This window comes from Oryzias latipes, chromosome 9 (genome assembly GCF_053564925.1).
Source record: "Oryzias latipes strain Hd-rR chromosome 9, Olatipes_Hd-rR_3.1".
In the NCBI taxonomy this organism is placed as follows: domain Eukaryota; kingdom Metazoa; phylum Chordata; class Actinopteri; order Beloniformes; family Adrianichthyidae; genus Oryzias; species Oryzias latipes.
Window position 1 is genome coordinate 16081877 of NC_136245.1, and position 26144 is coordinate 16108020.

The 26144-nt window shown below is 40.1% G+C and overlaps 1 protein-coding gene across 6 annotated transcripts; it reads left to right on the forward strand.

The window, feature by feature from the left end:
* Positions 1 to 809: 809 nt before the first annotated feature.
* LOC101161162 (rapamycin-insensitive companion of mTOR) lies at positions 810 to 25666 on the forward strand. Of its 6 annotated transcripts, none has more exons than XM_011479386.4 (38): positions 810 to 952; positions 1078 to 1125; positions 3388 to 3485; positions 6060 to 6124; positions 6262 to 6393; positions 8702 to 8765; positions 9428 to 9554; positions 11248 to 11417; positions 11522 to 11589; positions 11877 to 11944; positions 12041 to 12123; positions 12662 to 12749; positions 13862 to 13952; positions 14030 to 14096; positions 14261 to 14341; positions 14478 to 14578; positions 15404 to 15569; positions 15961 to 16062; positions 16133 to 16179; positions 16265 to 16400; positions 16496 to 16695; positions 16873 to 16999; positions 17206 to 17370; positions 17990 to 18066; positions 18711 to 18789; positions 18945 to 19054; positions 19137 to 19224; positions 19321 to 19413; positions 19498 to 19604; positions 20274 to 20503; positions 20643 to 21750; positions 21972 to 22052; positions 22477 to 22784; positions 22875 to 23081; positions 23164 to 23316; positions 23511 to 23634; positions 23778 to 23916; positions 24005 to 25666. In XM_011479386.4, the coding sequence occupies exons 1-38, from the start codon at positions 904 to 906 to the stop codon at positions 24083 to 24085; spliced, it is 5328 nt and encodes a 1775-aa protein (XP_011477688.1). In that variant the 5' UTR covers positions 810 to 903; the 3' UTR covers positions 24086 to 25666. The 6 variants fall into 6 exon arrangements, with proteins under 6 accessions (XP_011477688.1, XP_011477689.1, XP_011477691.1 ...); XM_011479387.4 differs by having other exon boundaries at positions 20274 to 20488; XM_011479389.4 differs by lacking the exon at positions 21972 to 22052.
* The last annotated feature ends 478 nt before the right edge of the window (positions 25667 to 26144 follow it).

Here is a 26144-nt window from a genome sequence, read left to right on the forward strand (position 1 = left end):
CAAACACGTTTTTTACTCAAGAGAGAAGCTAAAAATAATTCATGTATTGTTCATCGTTTAGAGTACACTTCTATGAACTCAAGTAACAAGCTCTGTGGGACCAGCTGTCATAAACTATACAGCGACAGACATCAAGACTCATGATCAAGACTCATGAGGTTGGAATGAAAAAGTAGGTCAAGGTCTTTCTGTAATTGCAAAATCATTTAAGCAGGCTAATGCAACAAAAATCCCTTTGGGTTTGAACAAAAATAGTCTCTGAGAAGATGAAAGAATTATGTTTTTGCTGATATGTGTGCAGAAAAAGGAGCTGCAGTGATGTCCAAATCCTCTAAGCAGGTCCATTATGTGCACTACTTGTGTTGTACTTATTATTGTTATTTATTCTTTGAATATTTCCTATTTGTAACAATAACTTTAACATAACACAACTTGCCTTAAATCAAGTTAGAACATATTATTTTTTGTTTTCAACTTAAATATTTCCCTAAAGTTAGGATAAAAACATACGTTTAAACCATATTACAAAACATTTTGCACAAATTATTCCTGTCACTAAATCCCAATCATACATGAAAACATGAACCATGACACAAACTCAAACAAAAAAACTAAGATTTGTTTTTATAAAAACAAATTTAGCAAATTGGTCATGCTGAAAAATATTAATAAATAAATATTACATTTGCAATTAAAACTCGAATACTGCTGCTAACTAAACTGTTTATTTCTGTCGTTCAGTCGCCAGGTCAGATTATTTTTTCATTGCCGTTGGAGGTTAAGGGATTAACTGGGATTCGCCTGATCCCAGATCTGTGATTTGCACCGCAGCGATTTGCGTTTGATGTCCGTGTTCTCGCGACATTCCGCGAAGTTTCCGGTGTTGTGTATGTTCCTGGAAACATGGCGGCCAGCTTCCGCGGCCGTCCTATCCGGAGTCTTCGGATGCGAGGTAAGCGTGAAAAACTCAGCTCATAATTTGTTGGAATGGCAGCGTATTGCAATAAGAGCACGTCTCCCACAAAACATAGCATTGAATTTGTCCTTCAGCGTTTCCGTTGCGTTTGTTTTTGTCAGGGCGGAATGACAGCGGGGAGGAGAACGTACCGCTGGATCTGAGTAGAGGTAAGCAGAGGCTCATCATTCTAAAAGCTATTATTGCTCAAAATGGATTATGGTTGACTTTATGCACAAAATATACGAACCTCTAAATGAACCACGAGATTGCCACGTGGATGCATTTTTAATTAAACGTTTTATTTGTTGTTGTTTTGTTCAAAAATCTTCCTTTGTGGCTATAAACAGGCGAGAGGGAGCTAACTAGCTAGCTGATTTAGCGTTAGCTGGCTGCCACAGCTAACCAGTCATGACGATGCGCTGTTGTTTTGGTAGGCGTGAGTGGGCTGCAGAGCCTGCTATTTAGCGAGACAGCCATTAGAGTTGCATTAATACACGAGGCTCCGCTGGCTGTCAGAAACCCTGAGCTTAAGCCGGTTTGCTGAGCAATGCACATACGGGCTTTTTTTTTTTTATTCACAGCTCAGCCGAGTTAAATTTGCTCATCTAGCAACAGCACTGTCTGCTTGTTTGTTTACACCAACCAGCGGCTGTTTTCTTTGTTTGGAACCTTTTGCGGCTGCTAGGCACACTTGACTCACGATAAAAGCACGATCAACGAGTTCTGATGGAAACATTTCGGTCCTAAATTAGGAAAACGATTACGAACATAGTTTGTGTTTTTTGTCAGCTTAGGTTTTTATATAAAACGTATCTTACTGGAACAAACTCAACCATTGATGGGGGGTATTCCAGAAAGTAGGTTATGCTATTTACCACGATAAGTTTGAGGCTAAGGAAGCGGATAGCCTCAGCTTTTGGTTCCAAAAACAGTGGTATGTTTCAGGGTATGTGAAGTTGCTATAGCAACTCATGCTCTGAACATAACCTGGTCTGGAGCAGGTTTAGTTGAAGGTTAGTTGGTTTCAGAGAGGTGAAGGAGCATGCAGTGTCCATTTGAAGATGATTTAGTGGATGAAGAAGCTCAGATAATACTTTTTCCACCATGAGAGGGTGATAAGACCACGTATGGATGTTGGAAAGATGAACTTTTTTACATTAATCTAACTTAATTATTTGCTTCAGTTAAGATACATTCTTTTTGTTACATGAGCTTAAAAAGAACACTAAGTTATCAGACAGTTATTTTACTTTAATTCAAATTAATTCAATTAAGTAGGTGTAACTTTGGTGCTGCTGTTAGATCGGCGCTGCAAGGAATTGTGGGATACCATTCCCTTTGCCTGTCTGGACGGATTTGGGTTTAAGTGTGGGTTTTTGACCAAATGTGTTTAGTTGTTTATCTGTTTTACTGTGTATTTCCGAGTTATTTGTCCTGTTGTGTTTAATTCTTTCTGCACCATGAGTGAGAGGGAGGGAGAGAATGATGAGGTTATTTAGCACCCCTACTGCTCAGTGTTGTAATGTCAAAGTCAGAGAAAGGATAAATGACTTTAAGTTTTGTGTTGTGAATCTATATTGTTTCATTCATTTTAATGTTATAAAAATGAGAATATCTACAGGCTCAAATGTAGACATATGAGAGTTCAAGAAATACAATAAATTAAGATGGAAAGACATTTAATTGAATTGGAGTAATATGACATTTAGTTAGAAAAATATGTAAATTTGAGATTTCAGCCAGAGTTCAGGGTTAAAGTCAGGGTAGTTTAAACATGCTTCCTGGATTACCCCCCAGGAACGTTTATAATGCAATAACACCACTGTTTCTTAAACGATTGATCGATTTTTGCTTCACGGATAAGAAGCTAAAGTTTAAGGTATATTTATACACCAGTGCTTGTTTGCCTTTTTGCTTTTGATACTTTTATCTTAGCATCATATAGGAAATCTTCTTAAATGTCAACCTCAGTTAAACCATTTTCGTGGTATTCTATTGTTTTGTTTTGTAGCTGTACGGATTTTTCCCCCTTTGTATTTGAAGTTCTAAATCTTGTTAAAATATCAGTTTTTTTTATGGAGAGATAATATAAGACAATTTAAAACATAATCTGGGATTAGGATGGTCTATTTACGTGTTTGTGAAATGGATTTCTTCATTGATTGGTATATCTGACATTAGTTTCTACAGATATTAGATGTCTACATATGAAATAACCTCGCAAGTGTTTTAATATTTTATCAAATAATTAACATTAGATGAATTGTTGGAAAGCAAAGTCTAACTTGCTCGACTTTGCTTTTTGCTATAAAGGTCTAGTTTTGACTGCATAAACGTAAAACTAGTAAACTAATTGATAGCCCTTTCCTTTTCTCCTGTAACCACAGAGCTATTTTGTCCACTGAAATGGTCTTTTTGTTTCCCTCTAGAACCATCAGAAAACTTCCGGGAAATTCTTCAAAATGTGGCTAAACCACACGGAGTTAGCAACATGCGAAAACTGGGCCACCTGAACAACTTCATAAAGGTAAGAATGCTGCAGCATTTTTTTGCTCCACATGCAGCTTTTTAAGGAAGATGACTGTAGATATATTGAATGACTGATCAACTACTCTTCCTCTGAAATGTAGCTGCTGACCTGCTGAGGTTTATACCACAGTTTAGATTAAAAAAAAAAAAAAGCTCTGGGGATAGAAATGCATCATAAGCTTCTATTCAACTAGAATAACCTGCTGGCTATAAAACTAAAATAATATATATATTTTTTTACTGTAAACCCTAACTTGTTTCTCAATTTGTTTTCCTATTCCTCAGTATGTTTGGATTATGTTTAATATTTGTTGCAAAAGTGAAGATTCTCCTAAACTTATCTGACTCCGGTGGCAAAATTGTTAAAGAGATGGAGACAGTTTTAGGTCCATCTAAATTGGAACAAGATCAGGGATTTCAGAGCACCTCTGAAGAGACTTTAGAAAGGCTCAGACCAACCTTTAATAGCACAATGTTTTAACAAGCAGTTGAGTTTCACCTCCATCTATCCCCGCAAAAAAAGTATATATCACCTTTGACACACTAAAAAACGATTTTTGCAGCTAATTTCCTGCCCGGAGGTAAGAAGACTTGATCTCTGAAGCACTGCCTTTCGCTCCTTGTGGGCGTCGCCCATTTCAGGACGTCAACCTATAGCTGGCCTCGGCGGCGTATCTGCGTTTCGCCCAAAAAACAAACATCATCCAAACTTTTGTAGAGATGGTTGTGCATATTGTGGAGTCTTAAAAAAATGCTTTGCCGATGACCGCTAGCTACGTGGAGAAAGTGTGTGTGTGTGTTAGCGTGGGGGGGTTGCTGGCTGCGCAGACTTCCTGGAAGAGGATGTTCTCACTTTTTGACATCGCAATGTGAGAATCCCCTGGTTTTCGGGGACTGGGAGAGGGTGGTGCTCAGAGCACAGGTTTTTGCAGGAATGATTAGAAATGCTTGAATGGAACCAAATACCGCTTTGAGGGTTTTTTTCGGGATGAATTAATTTTTTAATATGCTTAAAAGCTCAAAAAGTTAGTTTTTTATGATACAGGCAATTTAAAAACTATTTCTATTATTAGTGATGCAAAAATCAATGGAAATGTGATTAGTTCTAATAGCACTATATCTTTTGTCGTACTCGTTTATATTTAAAGCGAGACTTGGGTCCCAAGAGGTAAATCCAAAAGTGAAATGTTCTGTGTTCAATAATCTGAATTCTTGTTCAAATCTGAACAGGGGTTAACAGCAAGTTCCCTGTGTGTGTATATGTACACATTTATTAGAGCACCGTCCGTCGCTTTGATGCCTTATAAGGGTTCCAGGATAGCAAGGGTGACTTAATCCCCCATGGAGGTGGTCACATGCTTCCATCTCTTCTCCTTCCACCCGCTTGGGCTCTAGTATTCAAACTGTTTTGAAACAACACCACTGGCCCTCTAAGCTATCACACACCACCCTCGTCCTCCTCCTCCTCCTCCTCAGCTATGTGCTTATATTTGAGAGTTGATTTAAAGCAACTATCTGTGTATTTTCCTGTGACACACTCAGCTGTGATGGAGTAGCAGTTCTATTGTGTGAGTCTCCTCGAAGTATCTGAAGGAAGGGAGAGACGGATTAGCACTGAAATGGCAGCATCCTCTGCTCAAAGATCCAATTACTTCACACATGCTGTGTTACAGACTGTTATTAGCGACGGGCTGTCTGCTCACTCCCACTGTCTGTGTGGGCTTCTGATGAAGGATAGAGGACCTGTTCAGTAGACACTAATAAAGGATAAAGCTGGCCATCACATCCAGATTCCTCAAATGATTTGATTGAGATTCATAAATCTGTGAGTCAGTTAAATGGACTTATTGTTATTGTTTTATTGGGTACATTTCCTTTTCAAAACCAGTTTTGTTTGTTCTTGAAAATATGTTTACACTACATTTGTGATTGACACTGTATCTTATTTAAAAATATTCAGGAATCCTATGAAGCCTAACAGAAAGGCAGTAGCTTTATGTTTAATTTGTGACTAGATATCTTAAATGGGTTTGATATTATCTATGTATATTTTTTGTTTTTTCAAGTTGATTGCTTGAAGAAACCATTTCAATTTCAAAAGGTAAATTATTCTATGGATTTCATTTTTTTAATGGTGCATCTTGTAGCGTAAAGATGCTTGTTCAACTGGAGCTGAGCTATGATGCGAGGGTTTTAACAGAACTTAAATAAATAATTGCAGACTTCCCTTTGCAACATTAATACATTGTATTCATACACAACAATTGTGGTTTGATGATATCTACCCTGCCTCTGCTGCTGGTTTTGCTTTCAGTATTACAGACCCACATCTGCCTCCAGCTAAGCGGCATCACCTGCCCCAAACAGGACAGCATGTCAGAGAAATTCAATGAAAACCACTGTTTACTTTTGGAGCCACATGCAAAACTGGTTTTAAAGTCACTACTCTTTTTATTTTATTTTTTGTGTTGAAAAATAAGATGAAAGTGCTTGAAAACTCATGTTTGTGTTGTCCATTTAAGAATGAACAAAATAACCTTTGTTGTTGTTTTTGTAAACTCTTCATTTGTAGCTCCTGTGCAGTGTTGGTCACCATGAGGAGCAATTTGGGTTTACATACGAAGAAATCATCATTTGGTTAGTATGATCACCTAAAAATGGCAAATTGAAACTCTTCTTTCTTAAAGAAGCAGAACTTTACCTTATTCTGTAATGCTAGGTGTCTTTTTTTTCTTATGTTTAAGTAATTTCTTGTATTTCCTTTCAATGTCTAGTCTGCGACTGGCTTTGCTGAATGAAGCAAAGGAAGTGCGTGCTGCGGGTTTGCGAGCACTTCGTTACCTCATTAGAGACACATGTGTGCTTCAAAAGGTCCTCAGACTACAGGTGGATTATTTGATATCCAGGTAAGAAGTGTTCTCATTCTTGGGAGAATAGATGTTCTGAATCATTTGATACAGCGAGGCAAAAAAGTATTTAATCATCCACCAAGTGTTCAAGTTCTCGCACTTAAAAAGACGAGAGAGGCCTGCAATTTTCTTCATAGGTACACTTAAACTATGAGAGACATAGAAGGAAATCCCATTGTCGGATCTTTAAATAATTTATTTGTAAATTATGGTGGAAAATAACTATTTGATCAATAAAAATGGTCAACTCAGTACTGTGTTGTGTACCCTTTGTTGGCCATGACAGCAGTCAAACGTTTTCTGTAAGTCTGCACAAGGTTTTCACAAACTGTGATGTTTAAGGGCTGTTGCTGAGCAACACAGACTTTCAATTCCCTCCAAATATTTCCTATGTGGTTTAGATCTGGAGACTGGCTAGGCCACTCCATGACCTTGGAATGGATCTTACGAAGCCACTCCTTCGTTAGCCGGGTAGTGTGTTTGAGATTGTTGTCATGCTTAAAGACCCAGCCACGTTTCATCTTCACTGTCTTTGCGGATGGAATGAGGTTTTCTCTCAAAATCTGACGATACATGGCCCCATTCTTTTGCACGGATCAATCATCCTGGTCTCTCTGCTGAAAAAAACAGCTCCAAACCATGATGTTTCCACCCACATGCTTTACAGGGGGCACTGTAGGATTTGAGTCCCTGGCAGCATTACTGATGGTAGCCTTTGTTACTTTGGTCCCAGCTCTCTGCAGGTCATTCACTAGGTCCCCTTGTGGTTCTGGGATTTTTGCCCACCGTCCTTGTGATCATTATGGACCCACGGGGTGAGATCTTGCAGGGAGCCTCAGATGGAGGGAGATAATCATTGGTCTTGTGTGTCTTCCATTTCCCAATAATTTAGCCCACAGTAGTTTTTTTCACACCAAGCTGCTTACCAATTGCATATTCAGTCTTTTTAGCCTGGTTCAGGTCAACAATTTTGTTTCTGGTGTCCTTAGACAGCTCCTTGGTCTTGGCCATAGTGGAGTTGGGAGTGTGACTGTTTGAGGTTGTGGACAGGTGTCTTTTGTATAGATAACAAGTTCCAAAAGGTGCCATTAATACAGGTAATGAGTGGAGGACAGAGGATCTTCTCACAGAAGGAGTTACATGTCTGAACAGACAGTGATCTTGTTTGTTTGTAGGTAGCGATGGGAATACAAGCCCCATGAAGCTTTCCTAGGGGTTCATGTAATTGTGCCGGAAAGATGAACCAACCAATCAGGGCTTTGAAACCACTCAGAACAGGGGCCTCTGGTGTTGGACTGGACGTATATCATATGCTTCAACTAAGCTCCTTGTAACACTTCAATGTGGAAATGATGATACAAAAACGTAATGATATAAAAAAAATGATGATGATGATGATAAAAAAAAACAATGTAAAACATCACGAGTTACGTTTTCCTGTGAGAAGTGCTTGACACAGCAAAACACACATCACATGAAAAAATAAACGCAAAGCAAAAAAAAAATAATTGTGAGACATTGGTCTTGAACCCAGGATCTCTGGATGCAGAGACTATTCCACTGAGCTATATCTACTACTATAGTGACTCCCTGCCATCATATATTCCTAGAAGAATTTTCTGTATAAATAACGTTCATAGTGTATTGCCTTATTAGGAGAAACAGAGTTAAAACGATCCTGAGCCACAGTACGTTTTTTCGTTGTTTTTTTTTACTACCATGGCAAAGTGCAATGAACTCACGCTGATTCCAATACAGGGGAAATAATAGAACTTGTCGGGAAACGTTCGGGATTCATTTGTATTTATAGAAAATCGCGCGCCCAACTGTTCAAACACAAGTGACATCTGAACCGTGGTTCGACCAAACGATGCATTTGGCGCTTCATACGTCATCAACCACGTGATCTGCGCTAGTTGACACACGCCCCGATAAATTGTGTCGAACCACTCTGTTTCATGAAGGTGAAACAGGCGCCGGAGCGTCCGTGTCAAACGGGTCTTCCCTATTTGTAGGTGACCAAAGAGTTATTTTTCATCATAATTTGCAAATAAATCCTTAAAAAATCAGACACTGTGATTTTTCTGGATTTTCTGTCTCTCATAGTTTAGGTGTACATATGATGAAATTTACAGGCCTCTCTCGTCTTTTTAAGTGGGAGAACTTGCACAATTGGTGGCTGATTAAAAACTTTTTTGCCCCACTGTATGTATATTTTTTTAGTTATGTGCTCTCTTCGGCAGACATTTCAAAATACAGGATGGTAAACAGGACTGCTTTTTGGACTAATGTTTGTCTGTTTCAGATGCATTGATATCCAACAGAGCAATGAGGGGGAGAGAACTCAGGCTCTGCGTCTGGTTCGCAAGGTAACTGTTTTCATTTGCTTTTTTTGTTGCTGCTGGAATTTGCCTTTCTCTTGGTTTATTACCTAAAAAAAGAGTCACTGGTTCAGCAGCATTAGCCTTGGACTGTCTGTAGAAATCTGCATGTGAGGTTATTTATAGTTCCGTTGGTTAGTTTACTGTAAACGATCCTCACTCACACAAAAAGGGAAACATGCACACATGCACAGACAGGATGTGATCTTTTTCAGGAAGAATTCATAGCATGTAACTTAATCCTTGGACTCATGTTTTAACCTGCGGTTTTTACAAAACAAAGCTACTTTTCAAAATAAAAGAATGTTGTTCTGTCTCTGTTCCATACAGTTTAACCCTCTAACAGTTATTTCATATAAACAATATAATATTGAAAAAATCTTCAGTTTGTGTCTAATTAAAAATAATAATTTGACAATTAATGTCGAATATCAACAATTATTTATGACATCACTTGACAGAACTGTCTGAGAAATACCAAAGATTTCAGAAATGTAAAGTGTTTTTCCCCTTAACATTCAGTATGCATTCACCAATTATTTTAATTAGTAGTTAGATTTTTAATACCATTGTTTTATCTAAATGAGAAGAAGACACATGTTGTTTGTGGAGACCTCCATGATGTTTTTCTTTTCTCCCCACCTCTGTAGATTATCAGCGTCAATGCGATGCTGTTCCCCACTTCCATCACAAACTCTCTAATAGCCATTGGCACAGATGGACTACAGGAGAGAGACAGAATGGTCCGTGCTGCTATCGCCATTGTGTGCGAGCTGGGTAAGTGTCTGGTTTTGAGCTGGAGAAACAAAACATGAATGATCAGCTCCAAAAACAGTTTTCCTGTGGAAGCAATATTAAAAAAGAAATTTTAAAAAAATAATAATAATTGAAATGAGTGACAAAAATGCAAATCTGAGACCAATTTTCAAAAGTGAAGTACGACAAACAAATCCTCTAAACTGTATTTCCTACGTTATTTGAAAACAACTGAAATTTTCTTTTTTTCTGTGCAATTTTGCACATTTCTCTTGTTTTTTTAACAGCACATTGTGTTCTGCACCTTGATCTGGTTTAAACCTTGTCAAACAATCTTTAGGCCATGTCTCCTCTGCAGAATGCGTTCGGTTTGCCACATTTCCATACATTTTCAAATACAATCATATCTGTGTTTTCGTTCTAAAAAACTGGACTTATTTTTCTACGAAGGTTTCAACATCGAGAGTTTAAACAAGAGAGAAAACTGAAATTGTTCCTGTCTGTTTAACAAAAGTGTATAAAGTGTGTTGTGAGGGGTTTTACAGCCTAAAAACGTCTATAATCCTACTTCACAAATTTCACCTATGGCTGGTTAATTTTAGAACGTAACCCCCGCAAGATATATATATATATATATATATATATATATATATATATATATATATATATATATATATATATATATATATATATATATATATATATATATATATATATATATATATATATATATATATATATACACATCTCCTTCACCATGACCCCTCTTCAAATGAGAAAGCTCCGCATAATGTTTCATGTTAGCAAAAACAACACATGTACACACTTGGATAACGACAGCTCATGTCTGCATCATATCAACACAAAGAGCCATAAAGTGCATGTCGGCATTACATTCTATTCTCTCTTTATAAATATTGGTGTCATGGTAATGACAAAAACACTTAGGTAGTCTGTACAGACCAGAACGAACAGTCTTAAAGACAGACCACAGTAATGTGGGAACCAATGCCATTTTGAATGTGCAGATTTCCTTTCATGGTAAACAGTGTTTAGAAAGTGGATTTAGATGCATGACATGTAAAAGTGACATAAAGGGGGCAGCCTGATCCTAATAATTTATAAAAAATGCGACTAAATTTATGGATTTTTAATTTCTTCTTCAGATCAAGAGCCGTTAAAAAGCTAGCTTAGTTAGCTTTTATGCATATGTTTTTAATCAGCCTTTGATATCCCCATTGTAACAACAGCTTTCAAAGATTTTTTTTTAGAAAGCATCGCTCATTGTTTATCTCTAACTTAATTTTAGGCATCTGTTAAAGTGCTCCTTGTGTGTGAAGGAGTGGTCAGTGCTTTTCTTTGAAAATGTTTTTTTTTAACATTCTTGTATTTCTGTGAGGCCTTATCACAAATGGACACATTTGCATCACTGTCCCCCGCTTTTTCAAGAAAAGGTTGCATAAGCTGTACTTAGAAAATGTTCCGTTTAAAGCTCAACGATTACTTGTCTTACAGCAAGTGAAACGGTGAGCTTTAGAAAGGGGAACACAGGTTTTGCGGTTTCTTCAGCTGGTAATGCTCTTGCATGCAGTCTTAAAGTAGCACCATGAAATAAATCACTGCTGTTATTTCAATGTTTGTGGCAGGCTCATCAAACATGAGAGGAATCTTTCTTCAAGATGTCGGCATAATGTTGTCATTTGTGTCTTCGTAGCCTTGAAGAACCCGGAGGTGGTCGCCAAACGTGGAGGTCTCAGCACGATTTTAAAAAGTGTGATCGACTGTCAGCTTAGTCGCATCAATGAAGCACTGATCACCACCATCCTCCATCTGCTCAACCACCCGTGTACCCGGCAGTATGTCCGCACGGACGTTGAGCTTGAGGTACGCCGGAATTCGCAGACCCAAGTTTCTTCTCGTCCAAGTTGTGAGAATTGTGAAGTCTGTTTGGTTTGCATTCACGTTTGGTTCTCTGTCCCGTCTTGCAGCAAATCCTTGCACCTTTCACCGACTTTCACTATCGGCACAATGCAGACACAGCTGAAGGGCAAATCAAGTGAGTGTGGGACTCCAGAGACTATCAGTGTTAGAGAGGAAACAAAACGATCAAGTAACGGACATTTTGCTGTGTTGACTGATGCATTCTGTGTTGGAAGAGTCTAGTATTTGTAAAATCTTTATTTGTTGTCAGTGCTGGAAACCCATCATGCTGCTTTGTGTCACATTTTCTTATTATTAGGCTTTTATGAAGCTTTTTCATAGAGAAAATTCATTTAAATTACAACACTTCTTGTCTTAAAAATGTTGTGCTGGTCATAACTTTTTTTATTTCATTTTTTTCAGGGAGGATAGGGAGGCCCGTTTCTTATCGAGCAGAATGGCAATAGTTGCTGCCTTCCGTTCCTGGTCTGGTAAGATCATTTAGCTAATGAAGATCTCATTATTTTAGTAAAAGCTGTGGGCATCTGAGGCTAAAGGTCTTCCTTTTTGTCTTTGTTTTTTCACAGGGATTATTAACCTCTGCAAAGATGAAAACTCTGGGATTCAGTCTTTGATTGGATTACTTTGCATACCAAATATGGAAGTTCGGGTAAATTATTTTTTTCTACGTATTCTAAAATATGAACTTATAGAACACTGGTTTAAAAGCATTTTTAAAAAAATGCTTTTTTTAAAAATACATTTTGGAATCATTTAGGAAACGTTTTTATCTGAAGTGATTTGCAAACTAAGCTCAAAGTAAATCGAAACTAAGTTAGAATTGAATTGAAGACTGTAAGAAAGATTTTTAGCTGTTCTAACAATAATTTTATCAATAATTTAAACTGCAAAACAAACACAATTCACAATATTCATATAGATTTTTACTTTTATTCATATCATTAGAAGTTTATGGACCAAAGTTCAAAGTGAGAAATATTTGTGCATTAAAAGATTCATCATATCTATAGATTATATTAAATATAACATTTACCTATGAAATCATTCATCTTTTTTATAAGAAGTTATATCTCCTGGAATCCACTGTAATAAACAGTTGAAAGTACGGAAATCCTTTTTCTTTGTTGTTTTGTGATGTCTTGGTCTGGATTGCATGTCTTCTAATGCAGATGTTTTTCATCCAACAGAAAGGCCTGTTGGAGGTGTTTTATGAAATATTCAGGCTCCCCATTCCCATTGCAACCCAAGATTTTGCTGAAGCTCTCCAAAGTGTTGGTGAGGACAACATCTCATGTACCCTCAACAAATGTGTTGAAAAATGTGATGACAGTGCTCCCTCGCTATGTCGCGGTTCACCTTTCACGGTCTCGCTGTTTCATAGATTTCTTTTCAGTGCAATTTTACATAATTTGTTTTAACATTGCACTGTGTTCTGCATCCTGATTGGCTGTTATCCTTTTTATTCAATCTCCTCCATGTTGTGTCTCCTGTACAGATACGTATATCTATCCACATAAATCTTGGATCGCCGTCAGATCTTTGTTTTCATTCAATAGAAATTGACTCATTCTTCTGCGAAGCTTTGATCTTTGAGAGCTTAAACAAGACAAAAGTGGGAAAGTGTTTATTTCTGTCTAAGGAAAGTGTATAGCATTAATAGAGAGGGAATTTATAGCCTTAAAACATATATAATTCTACTTTGCAGGTTTAACCTATGGTGGGATATTTTTAGAATTTTAGAAGTCCTGTGATAAATCAGGGAATACTGGATTGATGGGTAGGCACATAATAGTTCCACTTGCAAAACCTTTTTCAGGCAGCTGAAATTTAGACCACAGTAGCATTAACTTATTTCATTTTTCCTTAGGGAATACTTAAAAAAATGTTTTTTTGGCTAGATTTTTAAGCCTTTTCTTTTGTTACGTCACCAATAACTTGATTTAATCTACCTCTAACCAATCCTACATGGGGTTCTAAGATTTTTCAAGTTGCGACCCTCTTGTTACTTATAAAACAGATTAATTTGTGATTTTTGTGATTCATTTTAAGCTAAACTTTCAGTAAAATTATGTGCCCCCCCCCCCCCCCCCCCCCACATTTCAATTGACCTATTAATGGAGCTCCTGTATAAAAATGTACACGAATGTAAAAATGCAAAAATGTGGTTGAAATTAAGTAAAACAAAACAAAAGAAACCTATTAAATTAGAGATCAGACTTTGAGTGCCTGGACACCCAGATGCAGTGTGGACATGTTTTTATGATGGTGAAAGAAGCCATACTTCCACAGTTTTTATACACCAAAAGTGTGAGCCCCTCTTAGAGCCTGGGTTAGGTCATGTCCACGCCGTCCTAAGTTCAAATCATTTTGTTGTTTTTGCTCTACAGACCCTGCCAGGTTCCAGGACACCTGGAGACTGTCTGATGGGTTTGTTGCTGCTGAAGCTAAAGTCGTCCTTCTTCATCGGGCCCGCTCAAGGTGACTCATAATAGCCAATAACATAGCAACTGTTTCACTTTGAATGCTTACATGATATTCATTTTTTCTTTTATTAGGCCTGATCTGATGGACAACTACCTGGCGTTTGTTCTTTCAGCCTTCATCAGCAGCGGGCTGTTGGAGGTGAGCCACATTGTTTTTATTTACTTATGAGCTCCGTCTTTATTTTTTCGGATGCATCGAGCTAAATTGTAAATTGTTGTATGACAGTGCAGTATTGCATTAAACTTTGGCTGTGAGTGCTTACGGTGATGACGCTTCTGTTTTGGAACATTTTGCTGGTGTAGGGCTTGGTGGAAGTGGTGACCAGCAGTGATGACCAGCTTTCTATCAGAGCCACCATCCTCCTTGGAGATCTTCTACATATGGTAATAAAAAACTAAACAAAATCTTAAACATTTTAGAAAGCTGGATTGAAATCATTTGTCCTACTAAAGAGCATTGGTGTCATTTCTTCTGACAGTGCGTCTCTGATTTCCTTGTCTCTGCTTCTGTGTGGTTTAGGCAAACACCATTCTCCCTCACTCCCACAGTCACCACCTTCACTGCCTCCCAACTCTCATCAACATGGCGGCCTCGTTTGACATCCCCCAAGAGAAACGACTGTGAGTCCAGTCTGTCCCAAGGCTTCTGTTCCTCCTCATGAGAAAACTGTCATCACTACAAACACAACTATGTCCGAAAATATTTACACACAAAACATTCAAGTGTTGCCCGATCTACTTATAATCAGTGCTGATGGGTTACATCCAAATTAAATGGACTACTAAAAATGTTTGTGTTAATAAATGTATATAAATATTTTTAAAGTAGTACTGTAACATGTAAAGTTTGTTTAAAAATTCATCCATCAAATAATTTAGAAAAGTAATCTAGAAATATGTCTAAATCCAAGGTCAGTGCAGTGAAATTAGATTGTCTTGTCTGGAAGGGTTGTCTAAAGAAAGCTTTTATATCCTTAAAAATGACAAAAATTAATTTCACATCCAGAGAGACTTTTGTCAGGCTTTAAGAGAAGCTAAGGTGGACATAACAGAACCTTAAAGGTTTATGACACTTCCCACTGAACAGTTCATCTGGACAGATAAGTGGTGTTTGGTTGTCGTCTGATGTGGTGCCGTGTTTAACTGTCGAATCACAAACTGCTTTCGTTAAGGGATGCAGGCAATGCATAGAATCGTTTAAACTGTTAACCGTCGTAAAAACGGGAGAGAAAATTTGATGATGGACCAGGACAGTTGAGCTCTAAAGGAAATCTACAGATCGCCCTAAAGTTTCTATCATTTCTACTTTACATTCATTTCTAACATGAGCAAACAATGCAAGTTTTTGTGTCTGAGCTGTGTTTATTTAAACTAGTGCTGCAGTTTTCACATTTTTTTATCAATTCATAAGATCATCTCTTTTCTTTTCTTTTGTTTGTGTTCCAGTCGTGCGAGTGCAGCAGTGAACAATCTGAAGCGCTTTCACGAGTGGAAGAAGAAAGGTTTGAAGCCGTACAGTCTTTACCTGGATCACATCATTCGCAAGTCCGTGTTGACGCACAACCGCAGAGATTCCCACTCACGAGTCCAAAAAGACATCTATGTGATAAAGGTAAGCTTCCTTCAGAAGTATTTTCCACGCATATTATCAGGCTTTGCATGTACAAGTTGTGCTTTTCCTAAAAAAGCAAAGTGTGGACACCATCCATCCATCCATCCATCCATCCATCCATCCATCCAATTCCATATACATGCTGCAGTGAATGAGAGTTATTACATTTTTAAAATTACGTCTTTTCTGTTTAAATAGAAAGAAAATCAGTGTCTCCTTTTATTTTTTTAGTTTAGTTATACAGAACGCACTTCATTGATGCTTTCTTTCAGTTTCCAGATCTATGTTGCACAAAAAGAAAGCAATATCACAGCCATTTTCAAATACTAAGCTTCGTTGATTTTCCTTTTGCTTGCTGTCAAATCAAGTTTGGCTTTCTTCTGATTTTCAGGACGCAGAAGAAGCACTGATGCTGAACCTGAGAGACAGTCAGATTCTCAACCACAAGCAGAACCTGGAGTGGAACTGGCTGCTTATAGCCACCATCCTTAAAGTCAGGCATTTCACATGCAAAACAGATTAATGGCTTTCCACCCTTTTCTAAAGTTCTTCTTCTCTTTCAGTGGCCAAATGTTAACCTTAGGAACAACAAAGATGAACAGATGCACAAGTATGACGACACAGTTCTTTTGAATGCTTAAAAACTCTGTTAAATGTTACTCTGACATCTGAAATAATTTTTTTTTTTGCTGCAGGTTTGTTCGAAGGCTGCTGTATTTTTATAAACCCAGTAGTAAATTGTACGCAGGGTTAGCATTGGACCACCCAAATGCTCGACAGCTCACTGTGGTTGGCTGTCAGTTTGTGGAGTTCCTCTTGGACTCAGATGAGGTTAGATCAAGTAGCACAAACATGTAAATAAATCATTCGTCATTTGATTCCTCATCAGCTCTTTATCGTTCTTATTTTCCTCCCTGCTGTCACAGGACGGTCAGGGTTACCTGGAGGATCTAGTACGAGACATGGTGTCATGGCTGTCCTCCTGTTCGGGACTGAAGCCCGACCGCTGTTTGCAGAGCAACGGCTTACTCACCACACTAAGCCAGCACTACTTCCTCTTCCTTGGGACTCTCTCTCCTCACCCACAGGGAGTCAAACTACTAGAGAAATGTGGCCTGTTTCAATGGTGAGAGATTTGGTTTCTAGGAGCTTTCCAAAGCTAACGGAGTCTGACGAAAGTCTGGGGCATTAAACAAACATTTTTCTTTCATTAAAAGGGGGGCACCAGCAGTTTTGTTTTCTACATGTGTAAAGCATGCTGGCAACAACATAATTAATTAGTCTGCATTTTTGTTATTTGCAGCCTGCTGAATTTGTGCTCCATAAAGAACCAGGATGCTCTGCTAAAGCTCGCTGTAACCACATTGGACTACAGCCGAGACGGTCTGGCCAGAGTGATCCTCTCTAAGGTCCTCACTGCAGCTACTGACGTAAGACAACCCCGAATGTATGCATAGCCTTTCAATGAAATACTAGGGGATCATTTTGTAAAAAGAAATCATTAATGAATAAAGATATAGCTCTATGTTAAAGTGTAAAAAAACTTTCTTTGAATTTCAGAGTTAAGAGGCATAAGATAATCTGATATTTCTGAATGTTCAGAATTAATGGATGTTCTTTCTGTCTGACCTAGCAGACGTGCAGGCTGTATGCCACCAAGCACCTGCGTGTCCTCCTGCGCGCGGGCGTGGAGTTCTTCAGCAGCTGGGGCATGGAGCTGCTGGTCACGCAGCTTCACGACCACAGCAAGGTGGTTTCCATAGAGGCTCTGGACATACTGGACGAGGCGTGTGAGGACAAGGTGACTGAAACTGTGCTTGGCTTAGATCAGTGGTCCCCAACCTTTCTGTCACCGCGGACCGGTACAACGCAAGACACGTTTACCGCGGACCGTTGGGGGGGGTTGAGGTGCAACGCAAGGCACGTTTACCGCTGCCTGTTAAAGGCACATTTCCCTTTTTTAGCGGGTGCAAGGTCCTCTTCTGTCCCTTCATTGGACCGTTTCCCCTTGTCAAAGCAACTTTCTAAAGAAGTTTGTTTTTTGCTCATTTTGGTTGTTTGGGTTTAATTTTGGCGGGGTGTATCACGTGATGTTTGGTGTCGCGACTTTGACGTGCATTAAGTGTGACGGATGTAACAGAGAAAATCCGGTCACTTTTCAAAATAAAACGTTTTTTTCGGGAAAAAAAACAATAAAATGGAAATTATTTTTTCTTTCTGTGCGTCCCGGTGCCAAAATTTGGGGGACCACTGGCTTAGATGATTCACAAAACAGAAGGCGTTTGTGTCATTTCAATTAACAGTTTCTCCTTCAGCCAAATAAAGTTTTTTTTTTTTCCCATTTGCTAGTCAACACAGAAATAATGTTAAGAACAGATTTTGGATCAAGCTGACTTGTTTGACCGTCTGCTGTTTCACAGGCCAACCTTCATGCTTTGATCCAGCTGAAGCCCGCTGTGTCCCACCTGGGAGACAAAGGTCTCTTGCTGCTCCTCAGGTGGGTTTTCTGGGTGGACTTACCACGTGCTTTTCCATGTAAAAATTGCTTTTCTCCAGCTTCCTTCCTCAGTCCATAAAACACTTTTTAAAAGTAAGTTTATGCCTCTGACTTCCTTTTTGGGGAGAACAACAGGTGGGGTTGCTGTCGACAGCAACACCCTGGAAATAGTGTGTGCATTAACAAAATCAAAATCATGTGATTTTGTTCACCTCAACATACTGGCAGGATAGCTTTGTTGTAAGTGAGTTACACTCTTCGAGTAAACTGCTCAAGATGTCTTGAAATTATATTCTAAGCCTATTTCAGGAATTGTTGCATAAAAAGTTATTTCCGTTGGTTTTGGTGAACCATGTTTGCTGGTGAAATCTAAAACCTTAACCAAGTTTTGATTTTTTTTCTTAATTTGCTGAAGGGAATTAATGTGTTCTTACGCCCACGTTTTATGGAAAGTTGTTTGGAAAACGACTGATGACACATTGTGCTGACAGAAGATCATCACTTTTGAACAACAAAAATGTGAAATAATATCCTATGTTCCTTGAAGACCCACTCTGAGGAAAATCCTGTTTTGGCAGTTTTTACTTGTTGTTCTGGCCTTTTCTTGTCCATTGCCAAAATGAAAGTTACATTTTATTTTGCAGGTTCCTGTCCATTCCCAAAGGTTTCTCCTACCTCAACGAGAGGGGTTATGTCAGCAAACAGCTGGATAAATGGCAGAAGGTATTGGGAGAATTAAAAAAAAAGAATAAATCAAAAGAAAAAGAAATGTAAATGCACCAAATAAAAATTCTTCAAAATAGGCATTCTTAAATGACTTTAGTTAAGAAGAGATATCGATAATTGTTGGAGTTTGACTAGTCTCTATGGGATTGCAGGAGTACAACCTTAAGTATGTGGACTTGATAGAGGAGCAGCTCAATGAAGCACTGACAACTTACCGCAAACCTGTCGATGGAGACAACTATGTTAGACGCAGCAACCAAAGGTGGGACGATGGATTTCTTTAGAGTCTAATCAGATGCAGTGCTTCTCTGGTTTTTACTTTGATTCTTTGAATCCATCTGCAGGTTACAAAGACCAAATGTCTATCTGCCTGTGCACTTGTACGGTCAGCTTGTCCATGATAAGACGGGCTGTCATCTGTTAGAGGCCCAGGTAGGGCGTCTTATTTCTCAGCTTGAATTTTTCTTTTCTTTTTTTTTTTTTTTTGTTAGTTGTCCGATTTGACGGTTTTGTTGTTGTTGTGTGCAGAATGTGGTTCCAGACCTCAGCTACACAATCCGCTCCCCGATGCTGGACACCTGGGAAGGAATTAAACAGCTGAAAGCGTCTCTCTGGGCTCTGGTTAATAAAGCTACTGATTGAAGTTACTCTTAGAAATGTAAAAGTGTCCTTTTTTTTCTGATGGTTTCTCTTTTTGTGGTACAGGGTAACATTGGCTCTTCAAACTGGGGCTTGAATCTCCTGCAGGAGGAGAATGTCATTCCTGATATCCTGGTGCTGGCGCAGCACTGTGAGGTTTTGTCAGTGCGAGGGTAAGCTTTGTTCTTTCCTTTAGACTAACACCTGATTTACACCGGCCCGTCTACGGTGCGTCTCCCTTCCGCTGTCTTTGGGAGTCCGTCTCGTGACCGTCAGTCATTGTCTCAGTTGAATTTCCGGTCTGTCCCCCCTCAACCCCGGCTTCTGGAGGAGTTGGTTTGTTCTGCTACCACAGTATATAGTAGTTCATTCCGCTTTCTTTGCTTGTTGTGTCATAAATTATGTTCTTTTTGTACTTCCAATATTACATCGGCCATAACAAAAATGGACGACAGTGTAGTCCGCCGCGGTATTGTGCGTTATCGTGGGGGCACGTCATCTATATATAATATAAAACATTTTTATTGTGAAAATACAACAGAAGTTTCTATTTTGAAACTCTGACCTGTTTCCCGTTTCTCAGACTTTTTGCTTTGAAATTGAAGCGTCAACGTACTGCATAAAGTTTGCATTGCGGAGGCATGGACGTCAGACGCAGACCCGGTGGAACCGATGTTAACTTTCCGATTGATATATGAACGTTCTGTTCTTTTGAGTCAAAGCAACGCAATGAAGATGCAATGCAACAGAAATGCACCCCAGACGGACCAGTGTAAATTTGGGATTAGATGCCGCTGACAGAGAGCCACAGCTGCATCCTTACATTTGTCTTCCATCCACAGTACTTGTATTTATGTGCTCGGAGTGATTTCCAAGACCAAGCAGGGCTGCGAGGTGCTGAAGCAGTACGGTTGGGATGCGGTCAGACACAGTCGCAGGACACTGTGGCCCGTCACTCCAGACGAGGTTGACACGCAGCTGATTTCTGAGCTTTCATCTGTTCCGAGCACGCTCAGTCTGAACTCTGAGTCCACCAGTTCGCGCCACAATAGCGAGAGTGAGTCTCAGCCAAGTACGTGGGACAAACTCTTTAGTGTTTTGTGTTCATGAGTAACCCTATGGATGGCTGTATTGTGAGAATTGTTGCAGTCAGGCTGGATTCTTCAGGTGTTTGTTGAGGTTTAAAGCTGACTTCTTTCTCGTGCTCTCAGACATGTACATCCCGGATGATGACAAGTGTGATTCTCTGGACCTGTCGGATGAGCCCTGTCTGTATTTTCACTCCAAACCAATCAAGGATCGCAGCCCTTTTACGATCCTGGCTTCCACGCGCTTCGTTCGCCCCCGATTCCTCAACTCTCTGTCCCTCCCCAGCAAGAAACCCAGATCCACCAGTGACCCAAAGACCCTGTCAGGCTCTCGCACCCCAATGGAGCTCATGACAGGCAGCATGAGGCGGACTAGGACAGTGACAGAACCTTCAGCCTACAGTCCAAACCAGGGAGACGGCTTCTCGTCTGTGTTTAATGGCAGAGCAATGCCAAAGAGTCCAACGGTTAGTCTGGAGACGTCTTTTGTTGGGACCAAAGGGGACTCTGAGGAGCATCTTGTGGCCAACAGGCTGGCAAGAGGAGGATGCTCTGGCCTCGGACTCGGTGGTCTTGTTGGACACGGACCGGTGGAGCCCCACAGCCGAGAAAAGGAGCAGAGCAGCCGAGAGCGTTTAGCAGGAGATGGCAGCTCTTCTTCTAGTGCCGGCAATGTTGTCGGGGGAGGAGGGGGTGGTGGGGGCACTCAATTCAAAAGCCGCAGCCAGAGCTTTAACACGGACACCACAACAAGCGGCATCAGCTCCATGAGCTCCAGCCCCTCACGGGAGACCGTTGGAAACCCCGAGCATCCGGAGCCGGAGCCCGACTCCTCTGACTGCGTGAGCCTCAACACCGTCGTCTCTGCCAAGACGGTCAAAACCATCTCCTCCCTGTCCCCCCAGCCACAGACCAACCACATGTCCACCTCATACAAGTCCTCCAACGTCTCCCTGGTACCCCCGGGCTCCTCGCACACTCTGCCCCGCCGGGCCCAGTCTCTCAAATCTCCCTCGGTGACCACCATCAAGAGCCTGGCTGACTGCAGCTTCATGTACACCAGCCCTAGAGATGCGCTGGGCTACGCCACACTGAAGAGGCTGCAGCAGCAGAGGATACACCCGTCTTTGTCCCACAGTGAGGCGCTGGCCTCACCTGCTAAGGATGTGCTCTTCACCGACACGATCACCATGAAAACCGGCAGCCTGGACTCCAGATTAACACCTCGCAGGTCAGTCATCCCTACAGACACAGTCTGAGATCCCTGATTGTAATATTTTTCTCTTGCCTTTCTTTTTGTAAATGACTAATGTTCTTCAGCATCATGAGAAAGGTCAACTCTTCTTAATGATTTCTGCCTCACTTCCCACTGGAGCTTAAGCGTGACTTCATAGAGTTCTGGTTTCTGTTTCGGACCCAGCTGGTATTGAAGTGTTTTGCTGTTTCTATCAGGATATCAGATAGGAGGCGCACCTGTCCAGAACCCACCACCATAAGTCCGTACCGCAGGCTGTCCAGAACACTTGTACCGCGGTGGGTGGACCTACACAGTGTCCTCCTCAGTAGAGTCTTCGTGCTGACTGCTTCTCTAGAGTAGTTTCAGCTCCATGCCTACTGCTGTGCCGTTGCTTTAACCTGTAGTATGATCAACTCTGAGAAAATGAGTTTTTATTTTTTGTTGATCCCAGCTGTCCCACCTGCAGATCTGAAAAGATGGATAAGTTCCGCATATAGTTGTGACTAGTATTAGCTGTGATCTTTAGTTGTGAGTGAAGAAACCTCAGCCTTGTTCAGTTTTCCTGTGGCAACCCATTGTGGGCTTTTGCAAAATAAAGAAAATGTTTTGACACTTTTTCTCAACTTTGATGGAACAAATTTCTCTGTTTTTGACTTTAGTTTAGTTGACTTTGATCAAACATGTTTTAACTTACTCCCCTGTGTTCCTGCTCCATCCCAGCCTCTCGCCCCAGATCCTCTCACGCACCTCTCCGCTCGCCCTCCCTAGGTTCCTGAAAGCTCTGAGCTTCGCTTCTTTAGACAAAGAGGAACTTCTCAGCCCCATCAACCAAAGCACTCTGCAGCGCTGCTCTTCAGTGCGCTCTATGGTCTCCAGTGTCACCTTTGGGTGTAACGATGATTATATCGGCCTTGCGCTGCCAATGAACATCAACGATATTTTCCACATCCGGGACGCAGCCTACTTCCAGCAAAGGGTCAGCCCACCGTCAGAGGAGAGGAAGCGCTTCCTTTTTGGAGATGGAGACGGTAACAGTTACTTCATACCGATTTGACAGATTTGTGAGGATAACATTGTAGATCTTTATTTTAAGGGTGTGTTTGTGACCATTTCTGTAGGGGATCGACCTGCTCTCCCACTGCTGAAGCAGCAGTTTAGCATCTCCGAGTTGATCGTGTGCCGAGGTGACACCCAGAACCACATGGTGGGTGCAGAGGAGACGGGCCTGCAGGAGCACACTGAAGAAAACTGCCTCTATTGTGTGGGTTCCATCGTCCTCGGTTACCCCACACAGCCACAGATCAACAGCACCCACCCTCGGACAGGTGAGGTGCCAAACTTGACACAAATGGGTTTTGACCTTAGTGCAGAATTCAAAAAGGCTTTTTTTCTTTTTTCTTTTACCAGATTATGTGGACTTCCAATCATGGGGAGGTCAGAGTGGTCATCGCTTGGAGGTGATGCCTCAGTCGAAGTTCTCTGGGGTGTCTGGCTGCAGTGATGCTGCTGTGTCACAGGGCTCCATGTCCAGCACTCCCACAGCCAATGACATTGTCATCGGTAAGAGTGATAATTCTAACAGGACCTTCATCACAGTTTTCTGTAGTTTGAAGCTAAAGTGTGCTCTTATAGTATGTTCATGTAGAAATACGGTCAAAAGCATACACACTTGGTCTAAAATATCACTGAAACAAACATTTTTACACAATCACAATTGTCGAATCAATTCAAAACCATAAACTGTCTGTTTCTAGGTGGAAAGGCGATATCAGAGGACGGCCCTGCCTCTAGAGTATTGCTGAGGAAGGAGGTGCTTCGCCTCATCATCAACCTCAGCTCCTCAGTTGGAACCAAAGGCCATGAAACTGGACTTCTGACGTGAGACTTATTCTCCTCTTTCAGCTATAATATGAAAAGAACCCTCTCAAGTTTTTCGGCTCTTGTTGTCTCTTCTAAATGGATTTTTGTGCAGTTTTGCATCGTTGACGTTGGTCTTCAAGGAATGTCTCCTCTGTCCTCAGAATTAAAGAGAAGTTTCCGTATGCTTTCGACGACATTTGCCTCTACTCCGAGGTCTCACATCTCTTGTCCCACTGTATGTTCCGCCTGACCTCAAGACGTTTCATACAAGAACTCTTCCAGGATGTGCAATTTATGCCAGTAAGTGATTGAACACCTTTTTTTTTCTGAAATAAAATCACATTTTATTTAAAGCACACTGATTTTATTCTGTTTTTCTGTCTCTTAGATGTACGAGGAAGCAGAGGCAATCTTGACAAAACTACCAAAACCTGGTGAGGAGGATCTAAACCCTCCTGCAGAATCTTGATCCTTCTGCTTGTGCCCCTTTGTGTTTCTTGCACAGCTGCAGTCCAATCTCCTTACAAACATGGATGGACTGCAAAACTTAAAGCTCCTTGCACAGGAGGTTGTTTGGTGTGCTTCTGTTGCCTAAAACAGAGTAACATGGCCAAGGAAAAGGAGGACGCACTCATCACTCAAGTTCCCTCCAGCACATTTGAGCTGGAAACAAAAAATGCCAGTATCTGGAAACAACTGTAACACACCTAACACTGTTTAGACTCCTTTTTAAAAAACAAAACAACAACAAAAAAACAGCAAGAAGCAGTTTATCCAATACTGTTTTCACTTGAATTGCCAATCTTGAGGAGTACTCAAAAGTACACCAACATTCTGCTAAAGGACAAGCTCAATAGACAACTCAAGTTATGTTCAGAAATCACTTTAAGGTGAAGCATTTTCTCTGTATTGCTTTTAAAATTAGCATGTTGTCACGTCGACCTGCGATTTATTCTGACCTTGCATCACACTACACAGAATCTTGTTTTTAAAAACCTAACTGCGCTAGGTCGCGTCCTCATTCTGACTTCTGATCCGTTCCCACCAAATACGTGCTTTCGCCTCTCGCCTCACCCCCAACTACAACCTGTAGCCTCTTGTCAGCACAGACAGCTCATTACCTTTCTATTTCTCCTCTCTCAGACAATCAAACATCTCTAGTATTGTATTTTCTAAAGCATTATATCTACCACTTTTACTCAGTACATAATGAGAGTAGCATGTAATCTAATGCTAGTTTATTCCATCCACCACTGTTTTACTAGGACCTTTAATATGTTTTTTTTTCTGCCATTCAGATTTTAGCGAGCTTCACAGAAATGTAGGTTTTCAAGAATGCTCTGTTTTTTAAGTTATTTGTAAAATAATTACAGATCCAGAACCAAACCTCTCAGATATTTCCTGCATCTGCTCTTCACAATGCCTTCTGACCCGTGTGCTTCACCTCTACTGCATGTTCAACAAGCATGGCAAAGTTGTAAAGTCACCTTAATGTATTTCTTGCTTGTGAAACCTTTTTTTTTTTCTTTTTAAACAAAAAAATTGGTTGCCATTGCATTCTGCCATACATTTTAGAAATATGATGAGCCCTGGATCTTTTTTCCCCAATCCAGTATGACACTTTGTGATTGGGTGGGAAGGAGGACAAAGGAGGAGAAGGTGCGATGTAGTGCAGTGTGACGACTGAAAGATAATGTAAAGGGTTTCCAGGGAAACTTGGTTCTCTGTTTCCATTGGCTTGTTTTTGCTCTAATGCTGCTACAAAAAAAAGGACTCGTAGAGAGATGATTCATAGATCAGCTGAGTGACCTCAGATCCGATCTATTTATTATATGTCTGTACCATAGTGAGCTCAACCAGAGAAGAAAAAAAATATTTATATTTTTCCTCAAGACTGTATTATAATTTAAGACTTTTTTTTTTGCCTGATTCGTGGTTTCCCTTGTATAATGTGTACAGTATGTTTTCGGGGGTGTTGATGACCTAAAGAAACATACAATCCTATCAAAGGGATGCATTGTTAATAAAACAAAATTTGAAATACCCAGAATAGTTTCCATGTTTTTCTGTTTTCTCATTGCAGCTTCTGTAAATTGTGAACTTTCCTTCCATAGGACTAAAGTAGAAAATTCTAAAATGTATCTGATAAACTAGAAGGAGCTGCATTTCCAGAAGAAAAATACAGGGTTGAATGCTATATTGTTGAATGAAAATGAAACCAAAAGGGGTAATAATTGGTAAAAAAAAAAAAAAAAAATTAAATAAAGAAATGATCAAAGTTGACCATAAAACAGCACAATAACAAAAAAAGATATGTTTGCGAAAAATGCAAGCACTGGGTATTGAACCTTCTGCACCAAGTATTCTCCATGGATTTCAATAGAGGCAAAAATCCTGGAATATCTTGAAAGGACCAAAAGTCAGCTGGAAAAAAGAAAGCGCTGAACATTTTAATGGTTGAATGGTTAAAATAGCTGAAAAAGTGTAGAAGGAATTAAGCGGCATGAAAATGGCGGACGATAAAATAA